Source organism: Pongo abelii, chromosome 20 (assembly GCF_028885655.2).
Source record: "Pongo abelii isolate AG06213 chromosome 20, NHGRI_mPonAbe1-v2.0_pri, whole genome shotgun sequence".
Classification (NCBI taxonomy): domain Eukaryota; kingdom Metazoa; phylum Chordata; class Mammalia; order Primates; family Hominidae; genus Pongo; species Pongo abelii.
Genome location: NC_072005.2, coordinates 12,469,798 through 12,497,093, shown reverse-complemented (window position 1 = coordinate 12,497,093; position 27,296 = coordinate 12,469,798). Strand labels below are relative to the sequence as shown.

The following is a 27,296-nucleotide window of genomic DNA, read 5'->3' as shown; positions in this document are numbered from 1 at the left end:
GTGCCTTTTGGGATGACCCTGTGATAATAGATCCCTTATTCTGTAAATATGGTATATTAATATATATTTATATGTGAAACCAACATTGCTTTTCTGAGCTCAATCCAACTTGGTCATGTTGTATAGGTCTTTTTATATATTGCTGGATTCAATTTGCTGGTATTTTGTTGGGCCTCTGCAGCTATATTCAAAAGAGATATTTCTGGACCATTTTCTACTATATAGTATAGCATTATCTAGTATAGCCTGTAGTGTGTTTACATGTACATTTATAGATATATTTGTATATATAATATGTAATATATTGTATAATGATATATAATTGTATATATAAAACATATAACTGGTATATGTTATGTATAACTAAAATATATAATTACTATTATACTATACTGCATAATACAGTTTTATACTATTATAGCATAGTTATATAGTCTTTGTCTCTTGTATAAGGGGTTTCAGATCCTTGCTAACCCACACATTATTCAAAGAAGTGAATCACATCCTCCCAAGAAAACCAAGGGGTACCTCACCCTTTTGATACTACAAAGCCTGTTTCCCACAGCCATGTTTGGGCCCTCTGCTCCCAAATGCATTTTCTTTGTGGATCTGCATGACTTATGGTACCCTCCTTATCTGGGCTGTGAATATATATGACTAATAAACTGTTGTCAGTTGCATTTGTCCAGTGGTGGATATCATGTGTTAGGCTACCTAAATAGCCCTAGGGCCCTAATTCCTCTCTCACCAATGGGGTGAGTGGGAGGCTATTGAAACATGCACATCCATGATACCCCATGGTCAGGCACTGATGAGGAAAGAAAAGAAGGTACATTTGGTAGCAGTCCTTTCCAAAGCATGAGAGGATGTAACTCAACTGTTCTCCCAAAGCAAAACAAGTAGCCAGGGTGCCTATATTATTTTCTGTAGTACTGCTGCTTACCAGCATGTCAAAGGGATAATCTTGAGATCGTAAGGCTGCTGGTTCCCACCAGAGTCTTAGGCAAAATTACCTTGTTGGATATGGGTGCTAATCTCAGAAAGATTGAGTGGCAATCCCTGGAGTCAGAGGTGGTCCCATCCAATGTAGGTTGCTGGTGTCCTGAACTTTTCCCCATAATCACACAGATGGTCCATAATACAGGTGATCAGTCAGAGCCAACCAACCTGAAACTCGCAACTTTATATGAATTCTGAGGGATTTTTTACAGAAAGAAAAGGGAAAAGCAATGATTAGGTGGCATGCTCAGGTCCATAAACCTAATAGCAGATAGAAGCAAATTTCTCTCACTTGATAAAGAACCTCTAAAAAGAAGCCAAAGCTAAGATCATACTTAATTTTGATATCTAGATGCTTTCCAACTAAGATCAGGAACGAGGTAAGGATGCCTCCTCTCACCACTGCTATTCATCATCATCCTAGATGTCCTCACTAATGGAATAAAACAAGAAATGTTTTCTTCAATTAATTGAAGTTCCTCTAACAGCATTTACTGTTTAAGTTAGAATCACCTCGTAAGGTAGAAAAGAGGTGAGACATAGCATAAGTAGGGATGCCTAAATTGGGACAAATGCAATTAATGTCTCCGAATAATTTTTGAAAATTATTTAGTCTTTAAATTATCTCTTCTAATTTGAACTTTTTGAGGCTTAATAGTACTTTGTTTTACTTTCATTCCTAAATACTGAAAGGGAGTAGAAGTCTGGATTTTATCGGGGGCTATGATTAACCCTGCTGCAGTTACAGCCTTTTCTAACTGTTTGTAGCATAGCATTAATTCCTCCCTAGTTTCAGCTGCACATAAAATATCATCCATGTAGTGGATAATATAACATTTTTTGAATTGTTCTCTAACTGGCTTAACAGCTTTTCCAACATAAGTTTGACAAATGGGCAATTTAACATGCCTTGTGGCAGTACTTTTCAATGGTATCTGTCCACTGGTTCTTTGTTATTTATAGTGGGAACAGTAAAAGCAATTTTTTCATAATCTTGAGTAGCTAAAGGAATGGTAAAAAATCATGTTTTAAATCTGTTACTATGAGAGGTCAGTATTTTGGGATCATTGTTGGAGAGGGCAGCGCTGGTTCAGTGCGCCCATGGGCTGAATTATAGCATTAACAGCCCTCAAATCTGTTAACATTCTCCATTTCCCTGATTTTTTCTTAATAACAATTCCAAGGGGAGAAAGTAGGCTCTATGTGTCCCTTTTGTAATTGTTCCTGCACTAATTCTTTTAAAGCCTCCAGTTTTTCCTGTTTCAGCGGCCATTGCTCCACCCAAACTGGTTTGGCAGTTAACCAAACAAGCAGAATGGGAGCCGGAGGCTCAGCAATTGCAGCTCCTAAAAATGATACCCTAATCCAGTTTGATCTGTTTGCCCTTTTAGTTCTAAAGGTTCTGGTTGGCCATTTTTATTTTTTTTTCCCGGTCCCTTCCCCGGCAGATATCCCATTTTTCTCATCATTTGTTTACTGTTATTATTATACTGATCCATAGGAATAGATATTTTAGCACCCCATTGTTATAATAAGTCTCTACCCCATGGATTGACAGGAATAGGTGTAATAATAGGTTGAATTGTCCCTTCTTGGCCATCCGGCCCTTGGCATGGCAAAATTAAAGAACTTTAAAAAATTCTGAAGCAGCCCCTACTCCAACAATACCAATGGATGCCTTTTGCTTAGGCCAATGCCGGGGCCATTGATTTAAACCAATAATAGAAACATCAGCTCCAGTATCTACTAACCCTTCAAAGTCCTTTCCTTGAATGGTTACTGTACAAATAGGTCTCTTATCAGACACTTGATTAACCCAATATACAGCTTTTCCTGCTGGATTCGTACCACCAAATCCTCCTATTATTATTATTATTTTTTTTACTGTGCTGCTTCCCAGTTTTGCATAAGGTAACAGTAACAACTGAGCAATTCTTTCTCCTGGGAAAGCAGACCATGGAATTGAGGAACTAATAACTAATTGAATCTCTCTGGTATAATTAGAATCAATTATTTATGTACAATGACACCTCTTAAATTTAAATTAGACCTTCCAAGCAATAGACCAACTGTTCCTGAGGGTAAAGGGCTCCCAACTCCCATGGGGACCTTCTTTGGTGGCTCCCCAGGAAGTAGGGAAATGGGAATTGTGCTGCAGAGATCCACGGCAGCACTGCCTGCTGTGGCAGGGGACAATTGTTGTATGTTTGTAAGGGCACTGACTGTGCTCGATACGCCTTGGTTTGTTGAGGAGCCCGAGGTGGGCCCCTCTTCCTGTTTCCTGAAAGAGGTTGCCCATCTTTGCTAAATTTAGAATTACACTGATTTGCCCAGTGATTGCCCTTCTTACATCGGGGGCATACATTGGGACTTTTCTGTCGATTGATGGTAATAGTTTTTGCCTTTTGATTTCCTTTTCTACATTCCTTTTCTGTGTGTCCAAATTGCCCACAATGAAAACAAGAGCCTGAGAAATGGGGCATATTTTTTCCCACGTTTAGTCCAGCCATAGCTTGAGCCAAAAGAGTAGCCGTATGTAAATTTCCCCCCAATGCCATCACAAGCCTTAATATATTCAGTCAAATGAGCCTTCCCTCTCATAGGTCTAATGAGAGAAGGATATTTTTTCCCTGTGACATTTTTTTTCCATGCCTGTAAGCACACAGTGCGTAACTGAACAATGGCAACATTTTTCATTACTGTTTGATTGTCTAATTGGCCCCAATTAGGGCCCAACCCCATTAACTGTTCAAAGGAAACAGGCACAGGCGGCTGTACTTGTGTGTTTTCTCTTCTCTGAGTTTGAGCTTCATCAGCCCACCAAGTTTTAAACTCCAAGTACTGAGATGGAGTGAGAACAGATTTTGTTAAAGTATTCCAGCCATATAGTATTAATCTATTATCAAGAGCCACATTTTTTAGTAAAGTTTGTATAAAAGGAGAATTTGGCCTATATTGACTAATGGCTTGCTTGAATTCCTTTAACAACTTAAAAGGAAAGGTGGCCCAACTAGCTATATTCTGTCCTCCTCTCTGGATTATAGTAACGGGAAATTGCCATGCTTCTAGGTCTCCTTCAGCTCTAGCCTTCTGAATAAAATTTTATATAGCACCACCAGTTGCTCCAGGTTTTAATGTTGCAGCTACCGGAGCGGTAAGTTTTACAGCTAATTCATCTTCTCACCCATTAGCAGGAGAGGGAGGAGGTGGCCATTCACTTAATTCAGCAGATGGAACCGAAGGGCTAGTAAAATATACCTTTTTCAGTTTCCATTTCTTTTCTTTAATTTCTTCCGGTTGCTGTTCCTCACATTCAGAATCTGAAGTTAATTTTTTACACTTGTCTACCTCTTCCTCATCTGAATCTGCCTTGTCATCTGTTTGAAATGGCTCAAGAGCTGCCTTTATCAATGCCCACACTGACCAAACAGAAACTGGAATTTTGGCTCCTTCTTTATATGCCTTTTTAAAATTTCTGCCAATTCTTTCCCATTCATCTAGCTCCATTGTCCCTTGTTCTGGGAACCATGGGCAAAACTGCTGTATTGTATTAAAGAGTGTTAATAAGTTCTGAGTACTTTCACTCCCCCTCTCCATAATAAATGCCTTAAGAAATTTAAATAAGCAAAATATTTACTTGCATTCTGTTCCATTGTTACCTGGTTCTTCTGAGTGCCCAGCTTACCCACCAAGCTTCTTTTAGTCATCCTCAGGTGTCCTCTGATAATGTGTCCTCCGCTTCCGCACGCTCTAGTGTTCCTTCACCGGAGTGTTCATAGCCCCACGTTGGGTGCCAGAAATGTTGGGGTGATTAGACCCAACACGAGGCCGTGGGGGCTACAAACTCCAGCGGAGTCAAAGGAATGAGAAAAGACAAGTTAAGAGTGCATAAGGTGGGTCCAGGGGGCCAACGCTGGTATGGAGGCTGTGAAGGCCCTGAGCACTGGGAGCCCACACTATTTATTGGTGATCAAACAAAGAAGCAGGTCATGAGGACGTGGGGGTAAACAGGTGAGGGCGTGAGGATAGAAAGGTAGCGGTGCATCAAGCGTATCTGTGATGGTTTAGCATTTTCTTTGATGCATATATAATATGCTCTGCTGCTTGGAGATAATAGAGAACATGTTTACGAGCCTGGGAGAGCAACCAACAAGTCTGTGCACATTCCAGAGGCTATGAGGGGTTTTATGCCCTGAGCCCTGGATTCCATCCAAGCCACAAGGGGTTTTATGCCCTGGGCTTAGATTTGTGGTGCGGCAGGGCAGCCTTCCACCCTTTGGCACAGAGATTGGTGTTCCAAAGGCCACGAGGGGTTTTAGACCCTGGACCCCAGACATCTTCCAAGACTCTTTTATATTATGACAGACAAGCCAGTCCTGCCTCAGCTCTTCTACCAACAAGTAGAAAGCAAAACCAGGCTGAATTCGGCTGATGCCCACGCACAGAGGGAGCATTTAAATCAGCTCTAGTGGCTGGTAAGGTGGGCTGGACCTTCCTGCCCATTCTCTTAAAAAACTTGAGTTTTGGCCGGGTGCGGTGGCTCACACCTGTAATCCCAGCACTTTGGGAGGCCAAGGCGGGCGGATAACCTGAGGTCAGGAGTTCGAGACCAGCCTGACGAACATGGAGAAACCTCGTCTCTACTAAAACTACAAAATTAGCTGGGTGTGGTGGTGAATGCCTGTAATCCAAGCTACCTGGGAGGCTGAGGCAGGAGAATAGTTTGAACCCAAGAGGCGGAGGTTGTGGTGAGCCGAGATTGCACCATTGCACTCCAGCCTGGGCAACAAGAGCGAAACTCCGTCTCAAAATAAATAAATAAATAGCTCTAGTCAGAGGGGAATTACCCATCCCAGTGGCTGGAACTTGAGTTCCAGTGAGCCTCACCACTGTGGGCTAAAATGCTCTGGAATCCTAAATAAACTTGAAAGGCAATCTAAGCCACAAGGACTGCAACTCTGAGGCAATTCCTAGTACTGAGCTGGGCTCAGAGCCAGTGGACTTGGGGGGCGTGTAACCTAGTAAGACAACAGTTAGGGCAGCTAAGGGAGTGCTTGTGCTACCCCTCTCCCAATCCCAGGCAGCACAGCTCACAGCTCCAAAAGAGACCCCTTCCTTCTGCTTGAGGTGAGGAGAGGGAAGAGTAAAGAGAACTTTATCTTGCACTTTGTATACCAGCTCAGCCACAGTAGGATACGCCACCAGTCATAGTCATTAGGTCCCTTTTGCAGGCCCTAGCTCCTGGATGACATTTCTAAACACATCCTGGGCCAGAAGGAAACCCACTGCCTTGAAGGAAAGGACTCAGTCCTGGAAGGACCCATCACCTGCTGACTGAAGAGTCAGCCCTGAATAACCAGCAGCAACACCCTGGTAGTGCACCATAGGCCTTGAGTGAAACTCAGAACATTCTCAGCTGTGGTGGCTACAGGGAGAGACTCCTTCTGCTTGAAAAAAGTGGAGGGAAAAGCAAAAGAGACTTTTGCATGTTCGGTACCAGCTTGTCCACACTGGGGTAGGCACCAAGTGGGCTGTTGGGATCCCTGATTCCAGGCCTTGGATCTTGGATGGTATTTCTGGGCCTTCCCTGAACCAGAGGGGAGCCCACTGCACTGAAGGGTGAATCCCAGGCCAGGCAGCTTCACCACAAGCTGACTCAAGAGCCTTTGGTCTCTAAGAGAACATTGCCAGTAGCCTGGCAGTACTCCCCATGGGCCTTTGGTGGTGGTGGCCATGGGGTGAGGCTTCTCTGCCTGTGGAAAGGAAAGGACTGCATCTCATGATTTGAGTGCCAGCTCAGCCACAGTACAATTAGAACACCAGGTAGACTTCTGAGTTTTTTTACTCCAGTCACTGGCTCCTGGATAGCACCTCTTGACCCACACAGGGCCTGGGGGAACCTGCCACCCTGAAGGGAAGGAAACAAGTTGGCTGGTATTGCCACCCACTGGTTGTAGAGCCTCAGGGCCTTGAGCAAACACAGGTGGTACCAGGTAGTGGTTACAGCAGGCCTTGGGTAAGACCCACTGCTGTGCTCACTTCAGGTCTGACCCGGCACAGTCTCAGTGATGGTGGCCACCGGGGTGCTTGTGTCACCCCAGCCCCAGCTCCAGGTGGCTCAGAACAGAGCAAGAGAGAGACATGCTGTTTGGAGTAGAGAAGAGAACAGGCCAGGCACAGTGACTCATGCCTGTAATCCCAGCACTTTGGGAGGCCGAGGCAGATGGATCACCTGAGATCAGGAGTTTGAGACCAACCTGACCAACATGGAGAAACCCCATCTCTATTAAAAATACAAAATTAGCCAGGTGTGGTGGTGCATGCCTGTAATCCCAGGCACTCAGGAGGCTGAGGCAGGAGAATTGCTTGAGCTCGGGAGATAGAGGTTGCGGTGAGCTGAGATCGTGCCATTGCACTCCAGCCTGGGCAACAACAAGAGTGAAACTCCATCTAAAAAAAAACAAAAAAGAAAGAAAAGAAAAGAGAACAGAACAAGCATCTCTGCCTGGTAATCCAGAAAATTCTTCTGGATCTGATCCAAGATAATAAAGGTGGTACCTCTAAGAGTCTGCAAGAACCACACTGTTACTGGGCTTGGGATGCCCCTTAATGTAGAGATGCCTTAGATCACAAGACCTAAGTCCTTTCAAATATCTAAAATCTTTCCCAAGAAGGGTGAGTACAAACAAGCCCAGATTGAGAAGACTACAATAAATACCTAACTCTTCAATGCTCAGACAGGGATAAATGTCCACAAGCATCAGAACCATCCAGGAAAATGTGACCTCACCAAATGAACTAAATAAGGCACCAGAGACCAATCCTGGAGAAATGGAGATTTGTGACCTTTCAGGCAGAGAATGCAAAGTAGCTATTTGAGGAAACTCAAAGAAATTTAAGATAACAGAGAGAAGGAATTCAGAATTCCATCAGATAAATATAATGAAGAGATTGAAATAATTTAAAAGAATCAAGGCCGGGCACAGTCACTCATGCCTTTAATCCCAGCACTTTGGGAGGCCAAGGTAGGTGGATCACCTGAGGTCAGGAGTTCCAGACCAGCCTGGACAACATGGTGAAACCCCATCTCTACTAAAATATAAAAATTAGTCAGGCATGGTGGCACATGTCTGTAATCCCAGCTACTCGGGAGGCTGAGGCATGAGAATTGCTTGAACCTGGGAGGCAGAGGTTGTGGTGAGCTGAGATCACGCCACTGCACTCCAGCCTGGGTGGACAGAGTGAGACTTCATCTCACAAAAAAAAAAAAAAAAAAAAAGAAGAATCAAGCAGAAATCCTGGAGTTCAAAATGCAGTTGACATACTGAAGAATGCATGAGAGTCTCTTAATAGCAGAATTGATCAAGCAGAAGAAATAATTAGCTTGGGCCAGGCTCAGTGGCTCACACCTGTAATCCCAGCACTTTGGGAGGCCGAGGTGGGCAGATCATGAGATTGAGATTGAGACCATCCCAGGAGATTGAGACCATCCTGGCTAACACGGTGAAACCCCATCTCTACTAAAAATACAAAAAATTAGCCGGGTGTGGTGGTGGGCACCTGTAGTCCCAGCTACTCGGGAGGCTGAGGCAGGAGAATGGCATGAACCTGGGGGGCAGAGCTTGCAGTGAGCCGAGATAGCACCATTGCACTCCAGCCTGGGAGACAGAGTGAGACTCCGCCTCAAAAAAAAAAAAAAAAAGAAAGAAAGAAATAATTAGCTTGAAGACAGACTACTTGAAAATAGTCAGAGGAGGCAAAAGAAAACAGAATAAAAAACATTGAAGCATGTCTACAGGATCTAGAACATAGCCTCAAAAGGGCAAATCTAAGAGTCATTGGCTTTAAAGAGGTGGTAGAGAAAGAGATAGGAGTATAAAGTTCATTCAAAGGGATAATAACAGAGAACTTCCCAAACCTAAAGAAAGATATCAATATCAAACCACAAGAAGGTTATAGAACACCAAGCAGATTTAACCCAAAGAAGACAACCTCAAGGCTTTTAGTAATCAAACCCCCAAAGGTCAAGGATGAAGGGATTCTAAAAGCAGCAAGAGAAAAGAAACAAAACAAACAATGGAGCTCCAATACAACTGGCAGAAGACTTTTCAGTAGAAACCTTACAAACCAGGAGGGAGCAGCATGACATATTTAAAGTGCTGAAGGAAAAAAACTTTTATCCGTGAATAGCATATTCAGTGAAAATATCCTTCAAACATGAAGGAGAAATAAAGACTTTACCAGACAAACAAAAGTTGAGGGATTTCATCAATACCAGTCCTGTTCTACAAGAGATACTAAAGGAACTATATCAATCACAAAGAAAAGGATATATAATAAGAAATCATCTGAAGATACAAAACTCACTGGTATTAGTAAGTACACACAAACAAAAATAATATTGTATGCCGAGCTCGGTGGCTGACGTCTGTAATCCTAGCACTTTCGGAGGCTGAGGCAGGTGGATCACCTGAGGTCAGGAGTTTGAGACCAGCCTGGCCAACATGGCGAAACCCGGTCTCTACTAAAAATACAAAAATTAGCCAAGCATGGTGGTGTGTGCCTGTAATCCTAGCTACTAGGGGGGCTGAGGCAGGAGGATCGCATGAACATGGGAGGTGGAGGTTGCAGTGAGCTGAGATCATACCATTGCACTCCAGCCCAGGCAACAGAGCGAGACTCCATCTCAAAAAAAAAAAAAAAAGAAAAAGAATATTGTAACACTGTAACTGTGGTGTGTAAATTATTCTTTTTTTTTTTTTTTTTTTCCTGAGGCAGAGTCTCGCTCTGTCACCCAGGCTGGAGTGCAGTGGCGTGATCTCGGCTCACTGCAAGCTCCGCCTCCCGGGTTCATGCCATTCTCCTGCCTCAGCCTCCCGAGTAGCTGGGACTACAGGCGCCTGTCACCATGCCTGGCTAATTTTTTGTATTTTTATTAGAGACAGGGTCTCACTGTGTTAGCCAGGATGGTCTCGATCTCCTGACCTTGTGATCTGCCCGCCTTGGCCTCCCAAAGTGCTGGGATTACAGGCTTGAGCCACCACGCCTGGCCGTAAATTATTCTTAAGTAGACAGATTAAATGTAGAACAAATCCAAAATAATAACTACAACAACTTTTCAAAACACAGACAGTACAAGCAATATATAAATAGAAACAAAGAAAAGTTAAAAAGCAGGGGTATGACGTTAAGACATAGAGTTTTCATTAGATTTCTTTTTGTTTGTTTCTTTGTTTATACAAACAGCATTAAGTTGTTATAAGCTTAAAATTATGGGTTATAAGATAGTATTTGCAAACCTCATGGCAACCTCAAGTCAAAAAATATACAACAGATACACAAAAAATAAAAAGTAAGAAGTTAAATCATACCACCAGAGAAAGTCACCTTCACTAAAAAGAAGACAGGATGGAAGGAAAGAAGGGAGAGAAGATGAAAAAACAACCAGAAAACAAATAACAAAATGGCAGGAGTAAGTTCTCACTTACTAATAATAACACTGAATGTAAATGAACTAAACTATCCAATCAAAAATCATAGAATGGCTAAATGGATTAAAAAACAAGACCTAATGATCTGTTGCCTACAAGAAACACACTTCACCTATAAAGAAACCCATAGACTGGAAATAAAGGAATGGAAAAACATATTCCATGCCAGTGGAAACCAATAAAGAGCAGGAGTAGCAATACTTAGACAAAATATATTTCAAGACAAAAACTGTAAGAAAAGTCAAAGAAGGTCACTATGCAATTATAAAGAGGTCAATTCAGCAAGACGATGTAACAATTGTGAACATATGTACACCCAACATTGGAGCACTCAGATATAGAAAACATATATTATTAGTTAAAAAGAGAGAGGGCCGGGCATGGTGGCTTATGCCTGTAATCCCACCACTTTGTGAGGCCAAGGCAGGTGGATCACCTGAGGCCAGGAGTTGAAGACCAGCCTGGCCAACATGGCAAAACCCCGTCTCTACTAAAAATACAAAAAAATAGCCAGGTGTGGTGGCGGGCACCTGTAATCCTAGCTACTTGGGAGACTGAGGCAGGAGAATTGCTTGAACCTCAGAGGTGGAGGCTGCAGTAAGCCAAGATTGCACCACTGCACTCCAGCCTAGGCAACAAGAGTGAAACTCTGTCTCAAAAAAAAAAAAAAAAAAAAACAAAAAAAAAGGAGAGAGACAGAGATAGACACCAATACAATAATAGCTGGAGATTTTAACACCCCATATTCAGCACTGGACAGATCTTCCAGACAGTAAATCAACAAAGATTATTTCAATATACACTGAAAAATCAGACAAAAGAAAGATTAAATGGGATTTAATCTACACTATAGATCAAATGGACCTAATAGATATTTACAGAACATTTTATCCAACAGCTACAGAATACACATACTTTTCCTGAGCACAGGAATCATTCTCAAGGATAGACCATATGTTAGGTCAAAAAACATGTCTTAAAACACTCCGAAAAACTGAAATAATATCAATTGTGTCACAGAATAAGTGGAATAAACTAGAAACCAATGACGAGGAATTCTGGAAACCATACAAACGTGGAAATTAAACAATATGCTCCTGAATGACCAGTGGGGTCAATGAAGAAATTAAGAAGAAAATTGAAAAGTTTTTTCAAACAAATGGTAATGAAAATGCAACATACCAAAACCTATGGAATACAGCAAAAGCAGTACTAAGAAGGAAGTTTATAGATATAAGCACCTACATCAAAAAAGAAGACCTTCAGGCTGGGTGCAGTGGCTCCCACCTGTAATCCCAGCACTTTAGGAGGCCAAGGGGAGTGGATCACCTGAGGTTAGGAGTTCGAGACCAGCCTGGCCAACATGGTGAAACCCTGTATCTACTAAAAATACAAAAAATTAGCCAGACATGGTGGTGGGTGCCTGTAATGCCAGCTACTTGGGAGGCTGAGGCAGGAGAATTGCTTGAACCCAGGAGGCAGAGGTGGCAGTGAGCTGAGATTGCGCCATTGCACTCCAGACTGGGCAACAAGAGTGAAGTGAAACTCATCTCAAAAAAAAAAAGAAAAAAAAAAGAAGAAGAAAACCTTCAAATAAACAACCTAAGAATGCATCTTAAAGAATTAGAAAAGCAAGAGCAAACTAAACCCAAAATCAGTAGAAGAAAAGAAATAATAAAAATCAGTAGAAATAAATGAATTTGAAATGAAGAAACAATAGAAAAGAACAATGAAACAAAAAGTTGGTTTTTTGAAAAGACAAACAAAATTGACAAACCTTGAGGTAGACTAAGAAAAAAACAGAAAGGCCCAAATAAATAAAATTAGAGATGAAAAAGGAGACATTACAGTTGATACTGCAGAAATTCAAAGGATCATTAATGCAACTAAGAACAATTATATACCAATAAATTGGAAAACCTAGAAGAAATGGATAAATTCCTAGGCAGATACAACATAGCAACATTGAACCATGAAGAAATAAAAAACCTGAACTGACCAATAACAAATAACGAGATCAAAGCCATAATAAAAAGTCTCCTAGCAAAGAAAACCCCAGAACCCAGTGGCTTCACTGCTGAATTCTACCAACATTTAAAAAAGAACTAATACCAATCCTACTCAAACTATTCCAAAACACAGAGGAGAAGGCAATACTTCCAAACTTATTTTACAAAGCCAATAGTACTTTGACACCAAAACCAGACAAAGACATGTCAGAAAAAGAAAACTATAGGCCATTGTCACTGATGAATATTGATGCAAGAATCCTCAACTCAATACTAGCAAACTGAATTTAACAATACACCAAAAAGATCATTCATCATGACCAAGTGGCATTTATCCCTGGGATGCAAGGATGGTTCAATATATGCAAATCAATCAATGTGATGTATCATTTCAACAGAATAAAGGGCAAACACCATATAATCATTTCAATATGTACTGAAAAAGCTTTTGATGATATTTAACATCCCTTCATGATAAAAACCCTAAAAAAAAACTGGGTATAGAAGGAGCATACCTTAACATAATAAAAGCCATATATGGCAGACCCACAGCTAGTATGATAATGAATGGGGAAAAACTGAAAGCCTTTCCTGTAAGATCTGGAACACAATAAGAATGCCCACTTTCACCACTGTTGTTCAACACAGTAGTCAAAGTCCCAGCTAGAGCAGTAAGACAAAAAAAAAAAAAAAAAAAAAAAAAAAAAAGAAGAAGAAGAAATAAAGGGCATCCATATTGGGAAGGAAGAAATCAAATTATCCTCGTTTGCATATAATATGATCTTATATCTGGAAATACCTAAAGACTCCACCAAAAAAGTATTGGAACTGAGAAATAAATTCAGTAAAGTTGCAGGATACAATATCAACATACAAAAATCAATAACATTTTTATATGCCAACATTGAACAATCTGAAGCTACTTGAGAGGCTGAGGCAGGAGGATTGCTTGAGCTTGGGAGGTAGAGGTTGCAGTGAGCCATGATGGCCCCACTGCACTCCAGCCTAGGCAACAGAGCAAGACCCCATCTCAAACAACCAAAAACGTGTAGAAGGATGGTCACCAGAGGCTGGGAAAAGTAGTATAGCGAGGAGTAGTTATGGGGGAAGTGGGGATGGTTAATAGGTATAAAAAATAGTTACAAAGAATGAATAAGACCTAGTATTTGCTAGCACAACGGAGTGACAATAGTAAAAAATAATTTAATTGTACATTGAAAAATCTTGAAAAATTTCATTGAAAAAGAGTATAATTGGAGCCAGGCGCAGTCGCTCAAGCCTCTAATCCCAGAACTTTGGGAGGCCAAGGCGGGCGGATCACGAGGTCACGAGTTCGAGACCAGGCTGGATAACATGGTGAAACCCAGCCTTTACTAAAAAATACAAAAATTAGCCGGGTGTGGTGGCGCGTGCTTGTAATCCTAGCTACTCGGGAGGCTGAGGCAGGAGAATTGCTTGAACCCACCCAGGAGGCGGAGGTTGCAGTGAGCCTCGCACCATTGCACTCTAGCCTGGGAGACAGAGCAAGACTCCCTCTCGAGAAAAAAAAAAAAAAGTATAATTGGTTTGTCAGTCCGTGTCCAGGAGGAAGAAGCAGGAGGTCCTGTTGAGTACAGGCAGGAAATTCCGCTTAAGTGCAAATATACCCCGGGAGGATTCAGATCAAAGTGCAGGGAGGAAGCCCGCCCTGCCAAGAGCTGTGTCAGAAACTTGCTCATCCGGCTCCACTCAGCTGTGCAAGATCGCTTCTTCTGTCAATCAGCCTGCAGGGGGCGGGACCTGACGCCCTATCCAATCAGGGCCGTGGTTCGGGTTCGTGGGAATTGTCAATCAGGCGCGCTGCCCAGAGAAGTGTGTGTGGTTGAAAAAGCCCGCGGCGTCTTCTACACCCACCTACGCTCGGCGCTGGGCTCTGTAGCTGAGAGACGACCTAGAAGCTCTGTGGTATCCTTTGTCCCGCTGGAACCCGCATTGGCATCGGGAGCCGTCGGGAAGACCTGGGACACCGCGGAAGTCGGGAAATGGTGCGTGTGCGGGACCGGCGTCCCGAGGCGGGGGAGGGGCTGGTGGAACCGGCCGTAATCGGCTGTGGCTGGACCCGGGCCTCCCCGCGGGCGACTCCGGGATCTACGGACCCGGGTCCCCCTGGCGTAGGTCGGCCCTCGGCCGCAGGTTGGGGCTGGGTCTGCAGCCGGGACCCCGGGCGTCCTGTCCCGTTCCTGCGCGGCGACTGCGGCCCCGGCGCCCTCTCTTGGCAGCTCCGCGCCCGCAGCCCCGCGTCTCCCCAGATTGTGCGGCTGTAAACACAGGTTTGCGGCCCAACTCACTGCACCGAGACGCTGAGGGCTGCAGCAGAACAGTTTAATAGCCAGAGAGGGGAGGACACCCCAGATCCGCCTCCCTGAGGGATTTGGGGTCTGGACAGGGGCGGCTGGGTGTAGGGTCGTTGGTTGGTGGGGAAGTGAGGGGTGAATCCTGGGACAGGAGGTGAAGAAACCGCATTGTGCTGAGTGGGCTCCCTCGTGGGGTCTTCAACCTGGTTGGCGCCAGCCTTTCCGCTGGGATGATCTGAGACAGAACTCTGGAGACTCTTGAGCAGCTCTCGGAGATTTTATCCCCAGGCACAATGGGGAAGCCGGCGGTCAGCGTCTGCTGTGACCTGACTCTCAGGGAGGCGGCCCCGTGAGGCAGCGGGGCTGAGGGCACCTGGTTAATATCTAACTGCAATCTCGCCTCCAGCCTGGCTCGCAGTTCCTGTGAACCCGGTGAGGAGGCTGCACGGTGACGACGAATCACCAGGCGGAATCCAGACTCGTGTGTGGGGTTTGTGTGTGGGAAGAGCTGTGGTCTCTGTGGTCCTCACTCCCTTCTTTCTTTCCAAGGGCGACCGTTTCCCCTCTGAGTCTTCCAAAGATGTGGGCAGCAGGGTCTCAAATCCACCACTGTGTTCTCTCATCCTAACTCCTAGGGCTGGCAGCAAATCTCTTGGTTTCCAGAGACTTCCCCAGGCTTTCTGTCCTTAATTCACAGCAACAGTATGAACTGTTTGGCCCCCAGGCGATATTTCATTAGTTTGTCATCTTGTTTTCAGCTAGCAATGTATGGCTTTTTCTTGAAAGAATTGTTTTGGGTTCCTGAACACGTTGGGTCATTCCTGTAATTTCAGCACCTTGGAAGGCTAAGGCGGAGGTATTGCTTGATCCCAGTGGTTCCAGACCAGCCTGGGCAACATGGCAAGACCTTATCTCTAGTATAAATGATAATAATAAAATTAACTGGGCTTGATAGCTGGCACCTGTAGTCGCAGCTACTCCTGAGGCTGAGGTGGGATGATGGCTTGAGCCCAGGAGTTTGAAGTTGCAGTGAGCTGTGATCGTGCCTCTGCATCCCAGCCTGGGCAACAGAGGCCGACCCTGTCTCAAAAAAAATGGATGTCCACAGCTGCCAAGTCTCTTGGAGGGTCTAATGAATATCATCCCCTGGGTCACTCCTCCCAGGGGACAGCCTGAGATGGGGGATGGGTCCCCCCTGGTGAGCAACTGGATCCACTGGGATGGGAGGAATCTTCTGGTATATAATTCCTGTAAAAAGCTAACCCCTGGGACACTCACCTTTTCTTCCCAACCCTAGTTTCCATTCCTTGGAGACACATGACCGAACAGCCAATTTCATGGTCATATTCCACAGGAAAAAAACCAGAAATGATTTCTGCCTTCTGGACTCTCTCAGACTTAAAAGGGAGAAAGTTCTATCTAAGGACTGGAGAACCTGCCCGTTGAGGTAGTGCAAGATCCTGAAAAGCACACAAGGCAGTGTCTCCTGGGAGGGTGGTGACCAGAATAGGGTTAAGGGATGTCCCAGGTGATAGGATGACCCGCCCTGATTCTTGCATTAGAGTTTTCTGTGTTCCAGTCAGCACTGCTCATTCCTGAGTTTGTTAGCTTGAAAAGATATGTTTACTCTTTTCAGCCTAAATTTTTGATTAACTGTAAAATACATCCTGTGATTAGAGATTGTTATTGTGTACTTTGAAGACAAAGTATACCCAAAGTTGGAAAGAGTCGGACTTCAGAAAATAAATTGTATATGTAATTCTAGAAAGAGTTGGATTTCAGAATATAAGTGGTATATGTAATCTTCTATTCCATTATTTAAAAGCCTTTATTTATTTTTTTTGCCCCAGAGCTTGTGTAGTGTGTTTCTCAGGTGTGTTTGTTTTTTGGATGATTTCAGATGGAATTTCAGGACTTAGTAGTATAACTACTACCAAGGAAAACACCTTCTTCCATTATGGCTGCAAAAAAGGAATACATTTTTACAAGAAAGTGTAGTAGGTACATTGAATTAAAAAGATTTAACAAAAGTTCAGTTCTCCTTTTTAGGGTGGAGATTTTGGGACAATGGAGAAATCTGTTCTATTCCTGTTATATGGGTTTGACAGATGAATGCTAACTTCTGTGGGACAGGACTTTCCAACAGCTAAAGAAGTAAAATATAATTATTTTTTACTATATCACTTACTATCATGGAAATAGTAATTAAATGACATTCATTGTCTGGAAGGGATAGGTATTTGGGCTTTTCCTGTTGAGCTATAAAATGTAAGTGCCTTACAATTTCCTTCCCACCCATAGACATAAACACTGAATTTGAGTGATTTTCCTGGATTCATCAAACATGAGTATTTTGTTTTTAAATATCCATGTAAAGCATAGAAGGGTAAGAGAGTAGCTTTGACTATGGCAGAGAGGCCTGAGGCCAATGCCCCCACCTCCAGCTAAGACCAATTTTTTTTTTTTTTTTTTTTTTTTTTGAGACAGCGTCTCTCTCTGTTGTCCAGGCTGGAGTGCAGTGGCACGATCTCAGCTCACTGCAACCTCTGCCTCCTGCGTTCAAGCGATTCTCCTGCCTCAGCCTCCCGAGTAGCTGGGACTACAGGCACATGCCACCATGCCTGGTTAATTTTTTTTTTTTTTTTGGTATTTTTAGTAGAGACGGGGTTTCACCATATTGGCCAAGCTGGTCTTGAACTTCTGACCTCAGGCAGTCCGCCAGCTTTGGCCTCCTAAAGTGCTGGGATTACAGGCATGAGCCATCATGCCCAGCCCCATATGGCTTTTGATTAGGGCTAGAATGGCGTATATTTATTCATACCTTTATATTTAATGTACCTGTTTCTTTCTACTTAAAATAGTTTTCTTGAGAGAATAAAAAAAATAGTTTTCTTGCACACATTGGTGGGTCTTGTTTTTTTTATTCTACTCTGTCAGTCCTTGTCTTTTTTTATTGGTATATTCATATAATACACATTTAAAGTGGTTATTGATATACCTGGATTCATATGTACATATATAATTGTTTTATGTTTGTTATACTTGTCTTTTTTTTTCAACTTCCTTTCTTTTTCTGTCTCCTTTTATTTTAACTGAGGAGTCTATATGATTGTGTTTTCTTCTAATAGTATAGCAAGTCTACTTGTTTCTTTCTTTCTTTTCTTTTTTTTTTTTTTTTTGAGACAAGGTCTTGCTCTATCACCTAGGCTAGAATGCAGTGGAGCAATCATAGTTAACTATAACCTCCAACTCCTGGGCTCAGGAGATCCTCCCTACTTGCTTTCCTGAGTAGCTGGGACTACAGGTGCAGGCCACCACGCCTGGCTAATTTTTTTTTTTTTTTTTTTTTTTTTTTACACGTTTCATAGAGACAGAGTCTCATTGTGTTGCCGAGTGTGGACTCAAAGTCTTGATCTTAAGCAAACCTCTTGTCTTGTATCTCAAAGTGTTGGCATTACAGGGGTGAGCCACTGTGACAGGCTGTTGTTTCTTTAAATTTTATTATTGAATTCCCTAGCATTTGGAGTAAACCATTCACAACAAATGGACCTTCAGTTTTAAGTAACACCGTACTGGCTTATGGGGTAATGCTCATATAACCCAGTGTTCAGCATTCCTCCCTCCCGCCCAATTTAACATCACTGTCATCCATTTGCCCTATCATAAACTATAACTGCCCAATACATTGTTGATATTATTTTTTGAACAAACCTTTATGAGATCCAATAGGAATAAGAAAAGGAAATAAGTTTTGTGCCTTCATTGAATTATTTTCTAATGCTCTTTATGTATATGCATATGTATATATTTGTGTGTATGTGTATGATCCGAGTTTCTAAACTGTATCATTTTTCTTCTCTCTGATGAACTTCTTTTAACATTATTGGCAAGACAAGTACACCGGTCACACGTTCTCTCAATTTCATTCCTTTTTTTTTTCCCCATTAGATTAATTTCAATTGGTTTATCATCATTTTAACTGAATTTTTTTTTTTTTTTTTGGCTGCTCACACCTGTTGAACACTTGTGATGATGTCTTCATTTTAGTTGTACCTTGCAGCTGCATAAATTCTATATGGCTAAATTTCTACCCCCTTTTTTATTTGAGACAGAGGTTCGCTCTTGTTGCCCAGGCTGAAGTTCAGTGGCACGATCTCGGCTCACTGCAACCTCCACGTCTGGGTTCAAGCGATTCTTCTGCCTCAGCCTCCCAAGTAGCTGGGATTATAGGCATGCACCACCATGCCCAGCTAATTTTGTATTTTTAGTAGAGATAGGGTTTCACCACGTTGGCCAGGCTGGTCTCAAACTCCTGACCTCAGGTGATCCACACACCTCAGCCTCCCAAAGTGCTGGGATTACAGGCGTGAGCCACCACGCCCAGTTTATTTCTACTTTTTAATAGATATTATTTTATCTCTACATCTATATTCTGGTTTTCTTTTAGTTATTTGTTCATCATTGCCTTTACTTCATTGAACATATTTAAGATAGTTGCTTTAACGTTTTTATTCAGTGAGTGGTGTCTGAGGTTTCTCAGAGATGGCTTATCTCAATTATATTTTTTCCAATTGATGAAGCATATTTTCATGTTTTTCTGTATTCATAATTTTGTGTTGAAAAGTAGACATCTGAATGTTATAATGGGGTAATTCTGAAAATTGGATTCTTCTTCTTTCCTCACTGTTTTCTATGTATGTGTGTTGAAGACTGTAATTGTTCATTTGTTTAATAACATTTTCAAAGTATGTTTGCACAGACTGTATTCCTTATTTGCTGTAGAAACTGACATCTCTGTTCTTTAGTGTGTGTTCATCCAGTGTTCTGGCAGAGATTTCCTGAATGCTAGAAGCTAGTAAAAAAGATAAAGCATACAAAAGCCTGACCTCTTCCAGTCTTTGTGGATGGCTCTGTGTCCGGGGCATCCCTTGAACTCTTAGCCAGGCTGTTTAATACTCTACTTATGCTTTATGTTCTGCTTAACTAAACCTACAGATCAGCCAGAAGTGAAGATGAGGGTTTCTTCTCCGATGTCTTTTGTCAAAATGTGTTATTTACTGCGCATGCATGGGGCTTTCTCAATTCCCCAGGATACCTGGGTGCTTTTGAGTACCCTGATATCTGGGGGACATTTTCTCTTCAGCTCTTTTTCTCCATGACTTAGTTGGTCTACTGTATGTCTTAATCATAGTCTGTTCTTCCAGTTGGTTACAGGGTTTTTGGGTATTTTGCAACATTTTCATGCAGTTCCTGCCAAATTTGACCCCGATCGTGTTGTATTGTAGATAAAGTAGAAGAGAGGGCCTTGGCTGTGTGTGGTGGCTCACACCTGTAATCCTAGCACTTTGGGAGGCTAAGGCAGGCGGATCATTTGAGGTCAGGAGTTTGAGACCAGCCTGGCCAACAGGGTGAAACCCCGTCTCTAGTAAAAATACAAAAATTGGCCGGATGTGGTGGAGCACACCTGTACTCCCAGCTACTCAGGAGGCTCAGGCAGGGAGGAATAACTTGAACCCGGGAGTCAGAGGTTGTAGTGAGCCAAGGTTGTGCGTCTGCACTCCAGTCTGGGTGACAGAGCAAGACTCTGTCTCAAAAAAAAAAAAAAAAAAAAAAAAAAAAAAAAGCAGCCTTGTTTCAGACCTTTGGATAGTGCTTATACAGATTGGAAAATGCAAGGCAATAATTTGCAAATAAGATCTGATCTGCTGTCTCTAGAATTAGTGTCCAGGGTTCTATACTGGGAACTCGGGCTGCTGTGTTCAAGACTGGCATTGATAGGGGAAGGGATTGGGCCAAGGACAAATAAAAACTCTACAAGACTTTTGTACCAGTTTTCATTTTTCTGCATATATATATATATATATATATATTTGTCTCTCTGTTAATAGTATGGGGAGCGAAATATTATAGTTTCAAAATTCTTTGTTTTTGGAAAGCTGCACTTTCTTGGTGAGAAAGTTTTCAGCACTTTTTAGATACTGTGAATTCTATTAGACTTGGTAATGTAATTTTTGTTGGCTACTAAAAGGTCTGTTTTAGTTATTTAGGAAGTATTATAAATATTCATGAGAGATGACATTGAGTTCTTTCTAAGAATATATGCAGTCTTTCCCCTTCTTTCCTTCTCCTTTTGGCATTACTCAAGAAAATGTTTAAAATTTTTCCATTGAGATGGTGAAATATCTTTTATCAGTCTCTTGTCATACTTCACTACATTTGATCTAAAGGAAACTAGTTGCCAGCTTCCAAATATTCTCTGCAAGTATAATCACATAGGATGGGCTAAATCCCCCAAATAACAAGTTGCAACAAAACATGTGAAATGTTATCTACCCAGAAAGCTCATTATAGACCCAATGCCCAGAGTGTTTCTTTGTAGCTGTCTTAGCGTGTTTCTTGTTATTCATAACAGGATTACTGAACCTCGGTAATTTATAAGAAACAGTATTTAATTTTTACATTTCTGGAGGCCGGGAAGTCCAAGGTTAAGGCTGAGCATCTGGTGAGAAACCTTCTTGCTGGTGGGGACTCTGCAGAGTCCCTAGGTGGCATAGAGTATCACATGGTGAGGGAGCTGAGTGTCTAGCTCAGATCTCTTTCTCTTCTCAGAAGGACATGAGATAGCTCATTTATTCATTCACCCATTATGGACTAATCTATTCATGAGGTCCAAACCCTTAGGACTAAATCACCTTAAAGCCCTTCCTTTTTTTTTCTTTTTTTTTTCTTTTTTTTCTTTCTGCCACTTTGGAGATTAACATTCAGTGTGCATTTTGGAGGGGACAACCATTCAAACCTAGCAGTGGCTGATCAGTGCACTCCGTCTGCTGAGTATGTAACAAAATTCCAAACTCTCAGAAGGAAGGTGGGAGTTAAGGAAATACTATCTTTTTTTGCATGAACAATTTTGGCATGCTCCACACCTGTTATTTCGGTCATGGGGCCCTCCCCTAAATACATTGTCTAGACACCATGAAAGGCCCAACCTTGTGAACAAGCATTTGTAAGGACATGCAGTCTCAGCACTGCTAATGGTAACTCCCTTTTGCACAATAAGTAGTAGGACTTTATCATACCAAGGACTGCAGACCCACTGTGGAAATAGACATTAGGGGTGATCCAGGCTATGTGATTCACTCACTTAGTTCGCCAACAAGTGGCATGTTTCTATTCCACTGTTAATTTACCAAACATGTTTAACTGTAGCTTCAGAGTTACTGTGTAGGAGAAAGTGAGTGTAGACAGAGAATAAGAGTGGGTTTACCATGTCATTGAATAAAATGGTTGGAAACCACAGCATCATGTGAAATTTATGAAGTGAGTATAGATTCTCAGTACTGTGATTTTCACCCTTCCTCCTCTGTACATGTGGGATGGATCAGGCCTCAGTGGCTTTAGAGGATGTGGCTGTGAACTTCACCCGAGAAGAGTGGGCTTTGCTGGGTCCTTGTCAGAAGAATCTCTACAAAGATGTGATGCAGGAAACCATCAGGAACCTGGATTGTGTAGGTAAGGATGACATCGCATTTCCACTTATTTAATTGGAGACATTTGTTTCTTGGTCATTCATGCTGTTCAAAGATTTGGAATATGGAAAGGGGATATGGTTGGCCCTGGAAAAAAAAAAAAAAACAGGGTTTGGGGTGCCAGCTCCTGTAGCAGTTGTACATCTTCATATAACTTTTTGTCCACATCTTAGGCTACTATTGATGGGCAGCATTATCAGTCACATGAGCAGTGGTTAATACATATATTTTATGTCGTATTATTACATCCTATATTCTCACAGAAAAGTAAGCTAGAAACAGAAAATGTTAAAAAGAATCATAAGGAAGAGAAACTATATTTACTGTTCATTAAGTGGAAGTGCATCCTCAGAAAGGTTTTCATCCTCATTGTCTTCACATTGAGTAGGCTGAGTAAGAGGAGGGGCTGGTCTTATGTCTTGGGTAGCAGAGACTGAAGAACATTCATATATATATGTATATACAAATGGACTTGTGCAGTTCAAACCTCTGTTTTTCAAGAGTCAGCTGTACTTCAGTGAATGCATTTTTCATGATTGCAGTGTACATCAAAATCTTACTGTTGGTCTATAATTTTGTAAAAATGTATAATGATTTTTCTGGGTATACCTTTTAGGAATGAAATGGAAAGACCAGAACATTGAAGATCAATACAGATATCCCAGGAAAAATCTAAGGTAATTTACACTCAGAAGAGAAAGATATGTCCCTGGAGCTGTTCTGAGAATGACATGAAAATTTAAAAACAAGCAAAGAAAATGAACAAGCCTAGCTTAAATTTATTTATTCTTAGAAAATTTTCTCCAAAACATATACTTAAATGTGCCATAGCTGTTCAGTGTTTGTAAAATAATTCCCATGGCAACAATATTATGAATCCACATATGAATGTGATTGTCTTGAGAACACCTGGGTTGAGTTACCTTGCACAGCATTCCATCCATTCAAGTTCAAGCAGGACATGAAGCCTACACTTTGCATGATGTACATCCAATACTTATTAATACTTATAATGTACATCCAATTTATTAATACTTAAAAATGTACATCCAATACTTATTAATACTTATAAGATTATTTATAGACCAACCTTTAGTGATATATTTCCCATTTTTTACAGATGTTGTATGTTAGAGAGATTTGTTGAAAGTAAAGATGGAAGTCAATGTGGAGAAACGTCTAGGCAGATTCAAGATAGTATTGTGACCAAGAACACTCTCCCTGGAGTAGGTCCGTGTGAAAGCAGTATGAGTGGAGAAATCGTCATGGGTCATTCATCCCTTAATTATTACATCAGAGCTGGTGCTGGGCACAAACCACATGAGTATCATGAATGTGGAGAGAAGCCAGATACGCATAAACAATGTGGGAAAGCCTTCAGTTACCACAACTCTTTTCAAACACATGAAAGGCTTCACACTGGAAAGAAACCATATGATTGTAAAGAATGTGGGAAGTCCTTCAGTTCTTTGGGAAGCCTTCAAAGACACATGGCAGTGCAGCGTGGAGATGGACCTTATAAATGTAAGTTGTGTGGGAAAGCGTTTTTTTGGCCCAGTTTGTTATATATGCATGAAAGAACACACACTGGAGAGAAACCATATGAATGTAAGCAGTGTTCTAAAGCCTTTTCTTTTTACAGTTCCTATCTAAGACATGAAAGAACACATACTGGGGAGAAACCGTATAAATGTAAACAGTGTTCTAAAGCCTTTCCTTTTTACAGTTCCTATCTAAGACATGAAAGAACACATACTGGGGAGAAACCGTATGAATGTAAGCACTGTTCTAAAGCCTTCCCTGATTACAGTTCTTGTCTAAGACATGAAAGAACTCACACTGGAGAGAAACCCTATACATGTAAACAATGTGGGAAAGCCTTCAGTGCTTCCACTTCCCTTCAAAGACATGAAACCACTCACAGTGCAGAGAAACCCTATGCATGTCAGCAATGTGGGAAAGCATTTCATCATCTGGGAAGCTTTCAAAGACACATGATAAGGCACACTGGAAATGGACCTCATAAATGTAAGATATGTGGGAAAGGCTTTGATTGTCCTAGTTCACTGCAAAGTCATGAAAGAACTCACACTGGAGAGAAACCCTATGAATGCAAGCAGTGTGGGAAAGCGTTATCTCATCGCTCAAGCTTTCGAAGTCATATGATAATGCACACTGGAGATGGACCTCATAAATGCAAGGTATGTGGGAAAGCCTTTGTTTATCCCAGTGTATTTCAAAGACATGAAAGGACTCACACTGCAGAGAAACCCTATAAATGTAAACAATGTGGCAAAGCCTACCGTATTTCCAGTTCCCTTCAAAGGCATGAAACAACTCATACTGGAGAGAAACCCTATAAATGCAAACGTGGGAAAGCCTTTATTGATTTGTGTTCCTTTCAAAATCACAAAACAACTCACACTGGAGAGAAGCCACATGAGTGTAAGGAATGTGGGAAAGCATTCAGTCGTTTCAAATACCTTTCTCGACATAAAAGGACTCACACAGGAGAGAAACCTTATGAGTGTAAAACATGTAGGAAAGCCTTCGGTCATTATGATAACTTAAAGGTACATGAAAGAATTCACTCTGGAGAGAAGCCCTATGAATGTAAGAAATGTGGGAAAGCATTCTCTTGGCCCACTTGCTTTCTACGACATGAAAGAATTCACATGAGAGAGAAATCCTACGAATGTCAACAATGTGGTAAAGCCTTCACTCATTCCCGTTTTCTTCAAGGACATGAAAAAACTCATACTGGAGAGAACCCGTATGAATGTAAGGAATGTGGGAAAGCATTTGCTTCTCTCAGTTCCTTGCATAGACATAAAAAGACTCACTGGAAAAAAACTCACACTGGAGAGAACCCGTATGAATGTAAGGAATGTGGGAAAGCATTTGCTTCTTTCAGTTCCTTGCATAGACATAAAAAGACTCACTAGCATTCTCTCTAAATGTATGGAATGTGGGAAAGCATTTATTAATTTTATTTCATTTCAGAAACTTGTAAGAAACACATTGGAGATAGACCCTGTGAATGTAAGCACTTGGTAAAGCCTTAAGTAGTTTCAGTTTCTTTCCAGTACAGTCATCCCTTGATACCAGCTGCGTACTGGTTCCAGCACTCCATGAGCCATGTCAAGTCCCTTTTATAAAATGACATATTTGTATTTAACTTACCCACATCCTCTTGTATACTCTCAATTATGTCTAGATTACTTAAAATACCTCATTCATTGTAAAAGGTATGCAAATATTTGTTCTATTGTATTGTTTAGGGAATCATGATAAGGAAAAGCGTCTATGTATTTTCAGTATAGATGCAGTAATTGTGAGTCTATCAACATAGTATATGTCAGCCAGAACATTAAAGTTTCTTTGTTTCAGCTCTCACATATTGCTTTTGTTTAATGTGTTAACACTTACCAAAACCCTGGGTCTTCTGTCTTGATAACCCAAGTATAGTGATTATGACAATGATGATGATTCTGTGGCGCCCAATGTTTTGATGTGTTGAGATGACTAGATGTATGGCATTGTGGGTAAGTATTGAGACGTCAGGTTAACTTGAATCTTGACAGGCCATCAGGACTATCGTCTATGTTGGAAGAACCAACTTATGATTATAGATGTGGACTCATTTGAGGAGGCTATGTAATACTAATGTTAGGATCTGTTTGGCTTGAGGGCTGAAGATCTGTAACCATTGAATGTTCCATCTTCTTTGCAGATGCTTAGTTATAGGAAGCTAGTTCTTCTTTTCCTTTGCTTCATTAAAAAAAAAAATCTTGTGGTGCTTATAGGCATGTTGTTATTTCTCAGGTAGATTGAAAGCTTTGTTTCATCGTAGGATCTTTGAGGATCATACCTCTTTTTCACTTTTGCCTACTGAAAAACTGTGGCAAACTTTTCAAGTGTCCAAATCTATGGCTCTGTGTCTTCAAAATTTTCTAGCTCATCATCATCTGTAGTGGATTTCAGCAGACTTTGAAGTTCCTAGTTGTTAAGGGTTTCTCTTTGCTCTTCGGTGTGTTCCTTAATGTCATCCTCAGTCATTTCAGACAGCGTTCCCCACCAACTTTTTTTTGCAACATTTCACATATTCTTAATAACTGCATTAATAGTGGGGAAGCCCTTGAAATCATTGACTCCCTTACCCCATGATGGCTTGTAACATGCATTGGCTGTCCTGGGCTTTAGGGCATCTGTAGCCTTCCCAATAAGCACAGTTTATCTGTAATTGTGAAGCTCTTCAATAAAACCACTGTGGTACATTCAAGGTTAGCATCAAGACTCCAAGAAATCAGCCAAGGTCAGGTGGATATAAGTCACTTGAATGCACTTGATGATGCCTTGATCTAGTGACGCAGCAGTGATGTAGTTTTAGGAGGCAGAAATATCACTTACATGTTCTTTTAGGCAAAACAAAGAGATTGGAGAGATGGCCCGGAGTGTTGTCAATTCTGAGGAAGACCTTGAGTGGCAGTCCCTTCTCTTTGAGGTATTCCATCACATCAGGAGTGAAGCATTGGTAGAAGAAAGCCTTCTTACGTTCTTGCCAGGGCACAGGCCAGCAAGTTTTGCTTTTGTCCTAAAGAACCTGGTGATTGCTCAGTAGACGAAGCCTCGCTTGTTCTCGTGAAGTGATGCATGGCCTGACAGCACCAGAATAAGGTGGTCTTTCCAGGCATTGAATCCCAGTACCTACACTCATGGATGAAGGTACCATTGGACATCTTCTAGAACATGCCTGATTCATGACAATAGAAGATTTACTCTGGAAGATAGTGTCTTTTTTCTGTTTTATGAGCTCTTCTAGGAATGCTGTTGTTTCCCTGGCATCAGCCGATGCCAATTGTCCTGTGGTCTTCAAGTTCTTGGGCTGCGCTGTGTTGCATAGTTAGCCTAACTTACTGGCTTCAAACTCCTTCCTCT

The 27,296-nt window shown here is 41.7% G+C and overlaps 1 protein-coding gene and 1 long non-coding RNA gene across 5 annotated transcripts in view; one reads left to right on the top strand and one right to left on the bottom strand.

Annotated features, from left to right (window-relative positions):
- ZNF443 (zinc finger protein 443) overlaps positions 1–25,754 on the top strand; it is a 52,594-nt gene extending 26,840 nt beyond the window's left edge. For 2 of the 4 annotated variants that reach the window (XM_054538355.2, XM_054538354.2), the window contains 3 exons: positions 22,215–22,341; positions 22,975–23,035; positions 23,479–25,754. In XM_054538355.2, the coding sequence (XP_054394330.2) occupies positions 22,215–22,341; positions 22,975–23,035; positions 23,479–25,303 (2,013 nt within the window). In that variant the 3' untranslated portion in view covers positions 25,304–25,754. 4 annotated transcript variants of the gene reach the window in all.
- LOC134760691 (uncharacterized) lies at positions 22,011–23,597 on the bottom strand. Its single transcript, XR_010138570.1, has 2 exons — positions 23,449–23,597; positions 22,011–22,445 (listed from the first exon to the last, which is right to left on the bottom strand). It is a non-coding gene; the product is annotated as an uncharacterized LOC134760691 (long non-coding RNA).
- Positions 25,755–27,296: the final 1,542 nt, after the last annotated feature.